Below are 13,264 nucleotides of genomic sequence, written 5' to 3'. Positions count from 1 at the left end.
CCCTATCTCAATTTATTTTATTCCCTATCTCAATATATTATCCTGTTACTCAAAGCAAAAATCAACATTTTTTTCAATTAAAAAATAAGTGTACTTATTCTTCCAAGAAATATTTCAGGGTCAAAGGTGAGTATTAATAAGCCACTAGATTTTAATTTTATTTTTTATCTTGTTTTATAATTATGGATATATTAAATTTTAATACATGTATTTGTTATTATGTTATAAATACCCCCTTCCAATTACGTGTGTGATATGGTAATTACTTCTATATAAATAATTTTGTTCTTTTGCTGGTGAATATGGTGTATACTTCTCAAGCAACATTTTCTTATTTCTGTTTAAAATCAAACTGAATTTCAAGGAGAAGCACATGAGTATCCCAATTTATTGAAATCAATAGTCAGAAAAAATATTTTGCCTGGCTTATCTTATCTTTGATTTGAATAGTACTGAATGAGTCAGACACATACACCTGACATAATGTGTATTTTCTGATATTCTCTAAAGATAAGACTCCTGTATAAATTTCATTTAATTTCATCAAGTTTCATCATTAGTAATGATATTTTGGATTTAAGTGCACATAAAAAATATGCCAAATATGAAACAATTCTATGCCATTCTAAAATTCAGTCGTTTGAATATCAAAATGCTTTTACCTTCCTCTTATCAAATACTAATTCTTCAAGTCTCAAGTTCTAATGTATTCATACGTTGCTCTGCAATGTAATTTTTTAAGTTTTACTTTATTTTCTTGCCAGGCTATCATCAAAGGCTGTTGAATCCTGGCACCAGCCTATGGAATCAGGCTTTGTGAGATGAAGGTCAGGGTAACTGACCAGAGATTGCACCAATTTCCTAAGAGCCTGGGTGATGAATTCAAACAACTAAATACAGGGCTGGAATGGGTCTTTTATTCCCTTAAACAGTCAACAATTGAAATGGTTGGCACTGGACAGATTTCCACCAAAATTCACCAAGAGGACTTGGATACTTGACTTCGAGTCCATATGTGGCACAAACCCCACTGATGACTTTAAAAAGCTAGCTTACTACTTGGAATGGGTGCACGAAAATGCCAGTTGTAAGATAAACCCTCTTCTGCAAAGTTTTCCCATCATTTCTTGTTTTCTGGTAAACATGCTCTGAATGAAATTTTCTAGATCTTTGCTGAAATCCAAAGACCTTTAACTATTCCTTCTTAAGTAATTATTCTGCAACAGTTCCTAAACAGTCACAAACTTTTTCCCAAACTGGCTGGGATTACAAAGAAGAGTTACAGAAAATAGAAGCTATACTCTCAAAGAAATGAATTACTATGTCCATAAACCTTAATGGCTTTTAAAGCGGGACTCCTAAATGATCACATGACTTATCAACTCAGAATTTAGACTATTATTCCACTAGGAATATTCTCTGAAAAAAAACTGCTTTCTTTCACTTTTCTGTAGCAGGAAGAAGAACAGACATGAAACAAAACAGGAAGGTGCGTTGCTCCAGAAACATCATAGGATCGGATGACTTGAAAACCTTCACCAAACTTGGGACCGTTACACCATTCACATCTAGATGTGCTGCAATGGAGGACACATCAAATCAGTATTTTAGTAAACATCTACTGAAGAGAAGACATCATATTTGATGCTCTGTGAGACTCACAGTAGTATCAAATAGAACCTTTGTTATTATTGATCTTACCATCTTAGTTGAGGAATGAAAACATACGCAAGTACAAATTAAATGCTAAAAAAATAAAGTAGATAAATATATATGACACTCCTAATTTTCTAAGATAGATTCTAAGAATCTATCCTTAATCTGAGGATAGATTCCAAATAGAGGGGATCCCTGGGTGGCACAGTGGTTTGGCGCCTGCCTTTGGCCCAGGGCATGATCCTGGAGACCCAGGATCGAATCCCACGTCGGGCTCCCGGTGCATGGAGCCTGCTTCTCCCTCTGCCTGTGTCTCTGCCTCTCTCTCTCTCTGTGTGACTAACATAGATTTAAAAAACAAAAACAAAAACAAAAAGATTCCAAATAGAGGACAGTAATTATTCTTGGTCAATGCGATCACAGGAAATTTGACATGCTTTTATAAATGTTTTTCCAAATTTTCTATAATAAATATGCATTATTTTTATAATTAAAAAATAAATATATCATTTTAAAAATAAAGAGACTCCATCATAGCCTAGTATAGGATTAGTGCCTCTGTGTGTGTGTGTGTGTGTGTGTGTATAGAGAGAGAGAGAGAGATATTTATTTATTTGAGAGAGAGAGAAAAAGTGCATGCATGCACATATGAGCATGAAAGGAGGGAAAGGGCAGAGGGAGAGGGAGAAGCAGACTCTCTGCTGAGCAGGAACCCTGGGATCATGACCTGAGCTGAAGGCAGATGCTCAACCACTGAGCCATCCACATGCCCTTAATTTACTAATTTTATTATTTATTTATTTTTTTAAATTTTTATTTATTTATGATAGTCACACACAGAGAGAGAGGCAGAGACATAGGCAGAGGGAGAAGCAGGCTCCATGCACCAGGAGCCCGACGTGGGATTCAATCCCAGGTCTCCAGGATCGCGCCCTGGGCCAAAGTCAGGCGCCAAACTGCTGTGCCACCCAGGGATCCCAATTTACCAATTTTAGATTAAAAAAAGAAAAATTTAATATAAAAATGTATACATGTTAAATTTTATATATAACATCTCAAAAGAGAGATTTGATGTAATGTCTTGGACAACTTTTATTGCAATACATTTTGTTTTACTTCATATTAATAGCATTATAGTATTCCATAATATGAATACACCATAATTTATTTTATCACTTTTTTTATTGGTGCACATTGAGGCTGCAATTATCATCCCTATGCCCAACTTTGTGTTCACATTTAACTATTTCTATGAGACAGATTCTGAAGATTTAAATTTCTGTTTCAAGGGGTAAGTAGGATACCATCCAACTGCATTCTACAAAGCTTTCACCAATTTACAGCACTACTAATGGTATATGATAATCCAGTTTTGGGCCATCCAAAGACAAACAATTTTGGAAAATTTTTATACAGATTTTGTTTACTTGAGAGAGAGAGAGAGAGAGAGAGTATGAGCAGAGGGGAGAGGTAGAGAGAGAGGGAGAAGCAGACTCCCCACTGAGCCTGGGATCATGACCTGAGCTGAAGACAGATGCTTCATTGATTGAGCCACCCTGGTGCCTCAAAGACAACATTGAATGTCCACCTTTTCATTTATTTATTTATTTATTTATTTATTTATTTATTTATTTATTTACATTTTTTAAATTTAAATTCAATTTGCCGACATACAATCTTTTTAATCTTGATAAAATAGGTAAACAAAAAATTTGTCATTGCTATTTGATATCGCAGTTCCTTGATTACTAGTGAGATCTAACACGCTTCATTTTTATCAGCTCTCTCTGTGTCATCATCCATGAATGGCATATTCCTATCACTTATACACTTTTTATTGGTTATATCTTTTCTTCTTGATTTCTTGGAGACATGTATATGTGTCAACAGCTACACGCATTGCAACATCTTCTTAATGGCTTGTCTCTTAATTTCATTGATGGTGTCATATTATGTGGAAAATAAACACTTGTCAAATTTATAAAACATGGTTCTACTGTTTTATTTTTTGTTTTGCTTAAAGTATCTTTCTCTATCATGAAGTCATATGGATTAGTCTCCTATACTTGCTTTTAAAGTCTTTAAAGTTTGCTTTTCCTATTTAAATCATTAATCCAAGTGAAGTTATTTTATGTATGATAGTGACATACAGATAACAGAAATATAACTGTACATTTTTTTCCCTATAAGTGGCCAAATATCTCAGTATCACCTGTTGAAACGTCTCTCCTTTCCCTACTGATCCACAAGGCTATTTTGTCCAAGTTTTCACATATGCATGAGAATGTAACTGGACTATGTCTTCTCTTTCACTGGTTAATGTGTCTTTCCTTGCATGTAACACCACCTGTATTACTTTCTCTAACTTTATAATACATCTTTATGTCTAGTCAGCAAGTCCCTTACTTTGTTAGGCTTCTCTTTCAGGCTTGTCTTGGCAATTTTGGGGTCTCTGCTTTTCCATACACATGTTATAATCAGCTTATCAAGCTTCTCAGAAGACTCTGTTGGGGTTTTGACCAAAACCACATTGAATATACAGCTCTATTTGGGGAGAATTGATACATATTTTTTGTGTTGCATCTTATTGTACCCGAAGATGTATCTCATTTAATTCAGACTTCTTTACCTTTTTGTCAAGTTTTAAGTTTTCTCTCTGTACATGCTTTGTACATATTTCGATTGATATATTTCTAAGTATATCATGTTTCTTTCTGTTATTATAAAAAGTATCCCACAACTATTACATCTCTAATTTTTTTTATAGAGAGAGAGAGATTGCCCACACATGTGCTCATGGAAGGAGGGGCAGAGGGAGAGGGAGAGAGAATCTTAAGCAAACTCCCTGCTGAGCACGGAGCCCAATGTAGGGCTGCACCTCACAACCCTGAGATCACGACCTGAGCTGAAACCAAGAGTCAGATGCTTAACCGAATTAGCCACCCAGGTGCCCCCACATCTCTAACTTCTTTGATGTTTAGTTTTAATTATACTTTCTTTCTTTCTTTTTAACACCACACCATAGACATTGTTATTATTATTTCATGTCATGAGCATTGACTCCTCAATGGATTAAAATTGAAAACTTTAGGTCCTGGTCCCCTTTTTATTGGTAGATTATTAATAACCTTTCTCCATTTCTTTGATGATTGCTAGCCCATTTAGGCTTCTGGCCTCAATATAATTACTCAATATAATTAGTAATTGATATTACTAATATCAATATTAGTAATTTAAATATTCCTGGGAAATTTTACTTAAGCATACAACAAATATTGGTTAGATCAATAATATAAACACTGATGGGTGTAAAAATAGTTTTAAACTATCTGAAGGAAGTAAGAGATAAGCTGAGTGGATTCCCCGTGCATTGGGCTTAAAAACCCTAGTCCTGATATTAGGCAATGATTCTCATGCTGGTCATTAATCCCTGCGCATCCCTGCTCTAAATATGACTGCTCTCTTTCTGGTCTCTAGGAAGTCAGAGTCTAAAGCAGTTTCCTGCATAGGATGCCTGGGACTAAAGAACCCTCTTTTGGAGGAAACCACTTCCATGTCCTTAGTAATCCATAGAAAAGATTAATACCACAACTGGATAGGTGTTGCCAGTTACACCTCAGTAATTCGTAACTCACCCTGGAATTAAATAGTAACTTGAAAATATTAATAAATAGGCTGAACTCAGACAACATTATGCCTGAAGAGCCAGAAGAAGAAATTTGAAGAATTCTATGTATGTTCGAGGCTGGGGTGTAGGTATGTTAATAGTAAAATTGTCACCTGGCCTCGAATGAATAATATTGTAAATGCTCAAAAGTGTGTTTTCATTAAAAGGACTTCAGAGGTACAGTCCGGGTGGCTCAGTGGTTTAGCGCCGCCTTCAGCCCAGGGCGTGATCCTGGATACCTGGGATCCAGTCCCACGTCAGGCTCCCTGCATGGAGCCTGCCTCTCCCTCTGCCTGTGTCTCTGCCTCTCTCTCTCATGAGTAAATAAATAAATAAAATCTTTTTAAAAAATAAAAAATAAATAAAAGGGCTGCAGAATTTGCTCACCATTTTAGTAGCTTTTGAATTTCCACTGGGATCTCATCGTAATATTTATGTAGATTATTTTTTAAAAAGAAAAAAGAAGTAAGTTGAGTGAGATGCTGCGGGCTATTCAGTGAATTTTCTTTCCAAAGAGTAGGATGAGTGTAAGTATTCTCAAATTGGATTTTTTTCAGGTTAAGCTTCAAAATCGCAGGAGGAAAACTCGTTAGATCATTCCCATCAACATTCAGTTTTTCAAGTGATCTGCAAATAAAGGAAACCAAAACTAAAAGGTATTTATGCAATTCATAATACTGAAGTAAAATTCCATCTCAGTGTTCCTGCAAACTGGCATCAAACACAGTAGCAGTAAAATACAAGTGTTTAAGTACTTCCTCAGAATCAGAGAATTATAAAGCAAATGAAACACTATATTATCATGCAAATAAATGCATTTGTGTGGCTGGTAGAGTTAAAGCATGTACTTTGGGTCTTTGTAACATGTCATTATGGAAAAAAAGAAAAATATAGATAGTGACACAAAGAAAGAATATATTTTCATAAACAAATTGAACATCAGGACATTTTTTCCCTCCAAGCCTAATCAAAACAGTGAAATTAACACCATCAAAATGTATCATGTTCTATGTCCCAACTTTGCTTTCCCATCACCTGAATATTTTGGTTTTTACTGTATCAGTTGCTCCTTTGTTCAAAGAGAACCAACATTACTGATGTTCTCATTTTCTACTAGTTGTCTTGATGGTATGTTGTTTGTTTGTTTGTTTTACAGACACTCATCTCCTTCCTACTTAGTGCTGGAGACAGAAAGAAAAAGTATCTGTTTATGAGGGACACATAAAAACAGATCAAGGGGCACCTGAGTGGTTCAGTAGTTGATCGTCTGCCTTTGGCTTCTCCCTCTGCCTGTGTCTCTGCCTCTCTCTGTGTCTCTCATAAATAAATAAATACAATCTTTAAGAAAAACAAAACAAAACAAAAAACAGATCAAAGTCTAGTCCAATTTGTCAAAAGTGCTAAGAGGGAAGAGGATGACATGAGGACTTTGGGTCTTAAGTTGCTGAGAACTCCAGATTCTCGGGTGCAGTATAGTTTCTCCCTCACACAATTTAAAGTCTTTGGTTCTGATTCCTGCTGACAGGATTAAAACATGGTCAAAGAAGGGATTTAAAACAATGAGACTAAAAAGATGGCACCTCAACTGTCTTCATCCTTCAGCCACCATCGGATTATGACACCTGTCACAGTCTGGGAAAGGTGAGCAAGACCTCAGGCGTTAGTTTGGTCCCAAAGGAGAGACCTGGCATGGTCACTCTTCTCCCTCTACACCAGACACAAGCCTTGGGCCCAGCGACAAAGAGCCCTATGAACAACCAGAATAAGTGTGCTGTACTCTAGGAGATGCCAGTGAGGGTCCCGGAACACCCCTGGGGGAGGCTGCCCTGCCTGAACTGCTTTATCTTACAGATTTCACCAGTGTGCGTTCCTCCTTCCTCTCGAGGAGTTCTGTGGAGTTTGCTAGGCTGGACAATCTCTAAAGCTGGGAGAGCTCCATGTCGAGACAGCCTTTGCAGCTGAGCATCCCCAGGAGCAGAAGCCGAGAAACTTCCATCAAGAAACGCTCTCTGGAAGTTGCTCTGAGAATGCTTTTGGTCTTGAGCAGAAGACACAGCAGCCAGAAGAGAAAAACTAACAAACACACAGAATAGTGCTCCTGAGGCAACTGCACTCTGTGGAGGCAGAGAAGGAGTCAGGGAAACACGTAATAAAATTCACTTGACAAGACGCACACATGCGCGTACACGCACACACCTTCTTGAACAAATACATCATTTGTAAAACTAAAGAATTAAGTGGATGAACTGAAGAAGAACATGATCTTCCTAAAGACCTGAAGTAGAGGCAAAGACAAAGTAGAAGTAACTCAAACAGAGCAAAAATATAAAGAAGAAGCATGAGAAAAAACTACATCAATGCCACAGAGGATAGCTCCGGGAGCCCTAATGTACAAATAATAGGTTGTCTCAAGAAGGGAAAATGAAAGAGATGGAGAAGAGGTGATGGTTAAACCTATTTCTTTGACAAAAAAAAAAAAAAAAGTTTAAGCTGGTGATTAAAAGTGTGCATTGCATTCCAGGAGAGACAGGTGTGATACTGTGATTTATGAGTAATACATAGTTGGTCTTTGTCCACAGTTCCTGGCCCTGGTCCCAACACCCTTCAGTTTTCTGAGCAGGTAAGGACAAGGGGAACATCTTTTGTTGTAACATATTTTGTCTCTTGTCCTCAATTCTTTTTTTTTTCTTTTTTCTTTTTTTGTCCTCAATTCTTGAAATCACTTCGGAACCATAAAAGTGAAAAGGGTGTCTTATTTTTCAGAACAAGCCCCTTTCCACCGCGACTGGGTCTCTGTTAATGAGGTGACTTGTGGAAAGCACAGAAGGATGAGGGCTGTTTCAGGGAATCCCATTATGATTGCCATGATTTCCAGGGAGGGCCAAGGGTCTGGAGGTTGAATCATTCACCACTGGCCCCCGGTTTAATTAATCATACCTAGGTCATGAAACCTCCCCACACAAAAACCAGAAAGAGAAGAGTCAGAGACCCTCCAGGTTGGTGAACCAGAATGCTTCAATATGCCAGTGTGCCAGCCCCCAAACTTCATGAGGACAGGAGGTTCCTTTATTTAGGATTTTGCCCCATGTATCGGTTCATCTGGCTGTTGATTCATATCCTTTAATAGATAGATCCTTTGTAAAAAAAAAAAAAAAAAAAAAAAAAAGAAAAGAAAAGAAAAAGAAAAACAGGAAATCCAGTGAGTAAACAGGTTTCATGACCTATGCGAGGCAGGCTAGCAAATTAATGGAACCCAAAGAGGAGGTCACGGGAACTTCTGATTTCCAGCCAGTTGATTAGAAGTGCAAGTAACAACCTGGATTCATGAACGGCATCTGAAGTCCAAGGAGGGGGTCATGGGAACCTCCAGTCTGTAGCTGGTTGGTAAGAGCCACAGGTCATAACATGGGCTCACAGTTTGTATCTGAAGTGGGTGAGGGGGGTCGCCTTATGGTACTGAGCCCTCAACCCATAGAAGCTGATGCCGTCTCCAGGTAGATAGTGTCGGGATCGAGTTGAATTGTAGGACACCCAGTGGAATTGCTTATTGGTGTGGGGAACATCTGTTTCCCCCAGCCATGATGGAATTAGGTGCAGGACAGTTTCAGCAGGTTAACAAAAAGACACACTCAAGCATAATCTGATAAAATTCCTGAAGACTAAAGACCATGAAAAAAAATCACAATCTTTCCAGATAAAAGGAAGAACTACTTAAAAGGAAAAAGAAATTAAACTGGCATCAGGCACCTGTGTGCAATACTGGATCTAGGGGAGGGTGGGGTGCTGGTGACCACTTATGGGAAGGGCTGCAGTGCTCTACTGCCCACTCACCGGAGCCATCAATTATCTGTAGGGTTAAAGATCCAAGAAAAAAATGACCCATAAAGTCCACCAGAGGAAAATTAATTAGAGAAAACTCTAAATAGCCAATGAATCAAAGGAGGTATCTCCAGGTTCTGCAGGAGACAAAAGAAGGGCAGGAAGCTGTGAGTCTTGAAACAGAGTCAAATATAAATGGAGAATGATTGCAAATGTTCATGTGTATTTCTCAGGGTGAAATAAATTATTCTTTAAATAACGAGAGTTGTAACGCAGAGGAAAATACTAATGAGAATACGAAACAAAAGTTTCTAAAACCATCTCAACAACACCTTGAATCAAATAAGGGGTTAGTGCATTTGGAGGGAAGGTGGGAAGATAAAGAGGATTCTAAGGGTCTCTACTATTGATAGAAGACAGCAGAGGGGGATGGATCACCATAGTGGGGGAAGTAGCTTTTATCTTGATTTTACAAAATATTTTTAAAAATGTGTCTGTGGGGCAGCCCGGGTGGCTCAGCGGTTTAGCACCTGCCTTTGGCCCAGCGCGTGACCCTGGAGACCCAGGATCGAGTCCCACGTCGGGCTCCTTGCATGGAGCCTGCGTCTCCCTCTGCCTGTGTCTCTGCCCCTCTTTCTCTCTCTCTCTCTCTGTGTCTCTCATGAATAAATAAATAAAATCTTAATAAAATAAAATAAAATAAAATAAAATAAAATAAAATAAAATAAAATAAATAAAATGTGTCTGTGTTTGGAGGGAAAAAAAGATAGCCAGTAATAGTGTGGGAAAGTACAGTAGAGTTCCAGAATTAAGGAAGGAGGAAAAAAAGGGAAGAAATAACACTCAGAAAAAAAAAAAATTAAACACATGTGCACACACGCATACACATCCAGAGAAGGCAAATAGGAAAAGAGAAAACAGTAAATAAATAGTAAATACAAAGCAAAATGGAAGGAAAAAATTGAATATATCACTCATAACAAATGTGAACAGGAGGAATTATTCTATTAAAATATAAAGATTGTCACATGGGGGACACCTGGGTGGCTCAGTCGGTTAAGTCTGCCTTCTGCTCACGTCATGTCCCGGGGTCCTGGGATTGAGGCCCTCATCGGGCTCCCTGCTCAGTGGGGAGTCTGCTCCTCCGGCCCCCTCTGCTTCTCCACTGGGCTCATGTTCTCTCTCTCTCTCTCTCTGTCTCTCTCCCTCATAAATAAATAAATCTTAAAAAAAAAAACACATTGTCACAGGAGAAATTAAATAATTGGAACAAATATTAGAAAAGCAGAGGTAAAATTATTTCACTTCACTGAAGATAAGACTATGCTCCCAGAAAACCAAAGAAAATCTAGTAAAACTGAACCAGAATGAAGATAATTTGGGTTAGATAGCTTGATTTTAAATTCACATAAAGAAAGACATAGCTTTTCTCTATTCTGTACTGACAATGGTCAGCTAGGAAGAAAAATTAGAGAAAATGTTATATTCATAGTTGCAACACTGAAGTATTCTAAGTAGAATACTTAAAAGAAAGTAATAAAGATAAGGGACTTATGTGAAATGAGTCATACTTTTTTTATAGGTTTTATTTATTTATTTTAGGGAGGGGAAAAGGCAAACGGAAAAGAGAGGGAGAGGGAAAGAATCTCAGGCAGACTCTGTGGAGCCCGAGACCGGGCTCAAGGTGGGGCTCCATCTCACAACCCTGAAATCATGACCTGGGCCAAAATCAAGAGTCTACGCTTTACCGACTGAGCCACCCCGGTACCCCAAGTCATAAATTCTTATGGACATAAAACAAGACCTAAACAAGTGAAAAACTATGCTGTATTTTAGGATGAAAAGATTTATTAACATCAGAAATGTAAATTCTTCAAACATTTATATACAAACTCAAGATAATTCTAGTGGAAATCTCAATTTTGTGTTTATGTTTTTCTGGGGGTGGAGGGGCTTGGAATTATATTAAGTGATCTTAAAGCCTCTGATCTAAAGAGAATAGTTAAGAGGCTATTAAGGAAAAATAATCTTCCTACTAATTACTAAACATTATTCTAAAGTCATAATCAAAATAGTATGGTACTGACCTAGAAGGACATGGATGAACTTCAGAGACTTTTTAAAAATCAATGTAAGGAACAATCAGAGCTTGGTATTAAGATTATACTGCATTTATGTATTTCCTTACCCCAAATGAATAAAACTGGTAAGAGCTACAGGTCTACACACAGAAAAATGGACAACATTAAGCTTGTCATTGTATCAAGAAGCCATTGGTACAGCTTTTAAATAAGTACTGGAAATGTTATATCTTAAACATACCAATCATTCAAATCACATTTCTGTAAACTTCATGTTTTCACGTGTTATGTTTTGTGGTTATTACATATGTGAAAGAACTCAATTTTCTCCAACCAATCACCACCAAATATGTCCTTAGAGGGCATATGACTTTGTGTGTACTTATGACTTCCAAAATACCTGAGTTTCTGGATTTCATTTGGAATAGAATCAATACTATTGTAGGAAATATCAAGTTCCTCAAGATGGGACAACGAGAATAACCTTAAATAGAAAGAGAAAACGGAATTAAAAATGATTACATTTGTCATTTTACTGGGCATGAATGAAGAATTAAATACTTGAGCAAATAGGTAGAAGGACAGAGAAACCACATTTTTCTATGATCTTGAAATTTATGGACTTCTTTTCATTACAGGCGGTTTAATTACAATCGAAGTTCCTAAAATGATTCATTTATCCTTTTAAGAGTGCTTTGAAACATTTGGAGTGGGTAAAGCCTCATACAGAAAAAGCCATCTGAGAAGTTTCTAACACCTTTAGATACATTCTTTTCTTGGTTGCTGTCTTAGTTTCCTAGGGCTGACATAACCAAGGACCAGGAGCTCAGGTGGCTTAGAGCAACGGACACTTATTCTCTCACAGTTCTGGGGACCGGAAGTCCGAAATCAAGGTGTCAGTGGAGTTGGTTCTTTCTGGAGGCTGTGAGGGCCCTCCGGCGAGGCTTGTGGGATGGAAAAGACAAGAAGCAGAAAGGAAAGGGGGGAGGGGACAAAGAGAGGGGAGAGACCCAGTCTGGTGATGTCATTACCCCTTCAATGAACAAAAATCACCCTGCATATTTCATGAACAAATGCTGTCTCAAAGCTTTGGGAAAAAGAAGAAACCATTTGGATTTTTGAAATGATTTACTGTCTTTATTTCACAAGAAAACTAAATGAACAAATCAAAGACTTTTCATGGTTACAAAACTTCAAACATTTAACCTGAGTTGATTATACCTTTGCATAGTATAATCAAGGGCTAGTTGTGACCGTAGAGGGCCTAACTGGAAGGGGCGTAGCTAGGATGAGAACCCAGTTCTTTAGGTCGTCAGAGCCTGGGTTTCCCTTTCTGCATTTGCTTTATATTCTACAGCCCAAGCAGGCCGAAGCAGAAAGAAGGACAACGAATATTCAGGCCTCGGTGGATTTGTGCTGTCAGTCTTCCCTTGATATGCATACATAACCCATGTCATTTAATAAGAAATACGCTGCTTTATTTTAGAAGCACTAATATTTTTGAGAAATAGCTCCTTAAAACTTTTCGAGTTATAAGCAATAGTTCAAGCTAATTTACCTAATCTCTAAATGGTGAACAATGTTGACCCTCTAGTTAGGAGCAAGTTGTAGTTGCTTTGGGAATTTCTACATTTTGTTTAAATGATGGTTGCGCTTATTAAAGTTTATTTATAATTACAATTTTATAGATGATCAGATATAAATTTATATTTAGATGCATATATGTATATACATATATCATATATGTGTGTCTCTCTATGCACATATATATGTAGTTATGTGCACATATATACACACAGAAATATATGTACACATATATATACATAGAAATGATCATAGATATGTGTGTACACACAGAGTAGCATACATACATATATTATTTAGCCCTGTTCATGGGGAGTGTCTAGTAGCAATGTCATCCCAATAGCAATGGGACATCTAACACCCAGATCTCGGTTTTTAAATAGTCTTCCAATAACAAGGAAACAGAGTCTCCTTAGAGAAATAACTGCTTCTAGCATCAAGACAGGGAAAATGCAAT

The 13,264-nt window shown here is 37.4% G+C and overlaps 1 protein-coding gene across 1 annotated transcript in view; it reads right to left on the bottom strand.

Annotated features, from left to right (window-relative positions):
• Window positions 1–1,390: 1,390 nt before the first annotated feature.
• Window positions 1,391–13,264, bottom strand: part of LRRC63 (leucine rich repeat containing 63) — a 35,732-nt gene continuing 23,858 nt past the window's right edge. The window contains exons 7-9 of the mRNA XM_041731065.1: window positions 11,624–11,707; window positions 5,711–5,950; window positions 1,391–1,577 (exon numbers count right to left, since the gene is read on the bottom strand). Coding sequence (XP_041586999.1) covers window positions 1,391–1,577; window positions 5,711–5,950; window positions 11,624–11,707 — 511 coding nt within the window. The remainder of the gene's footprint in view (window positions 1,578–5,710; window positions 5,951–11,623; window positions 11,708–13,264) is intronic.

This window comes from Vulpes lagopus, chromosome 16 (assembly GCF_018345385.1).
Source record: "Vulpes lagopus strain Blue_001 chromosome 16, ASM1834538v1, whole genome shotgun sequence".
Classification (NCBI taxonomy): domain Eukaryota; kingdom Metazoa; phylum Chordata; class Mammalia; order Carnivora; family Canidae; genus Vulpes; species Vulpes lagopus.
Note: the sequence above shows the minus strand (reverse complement) of the source record. Positions and strands in the feature narration are given on the sequence as shown.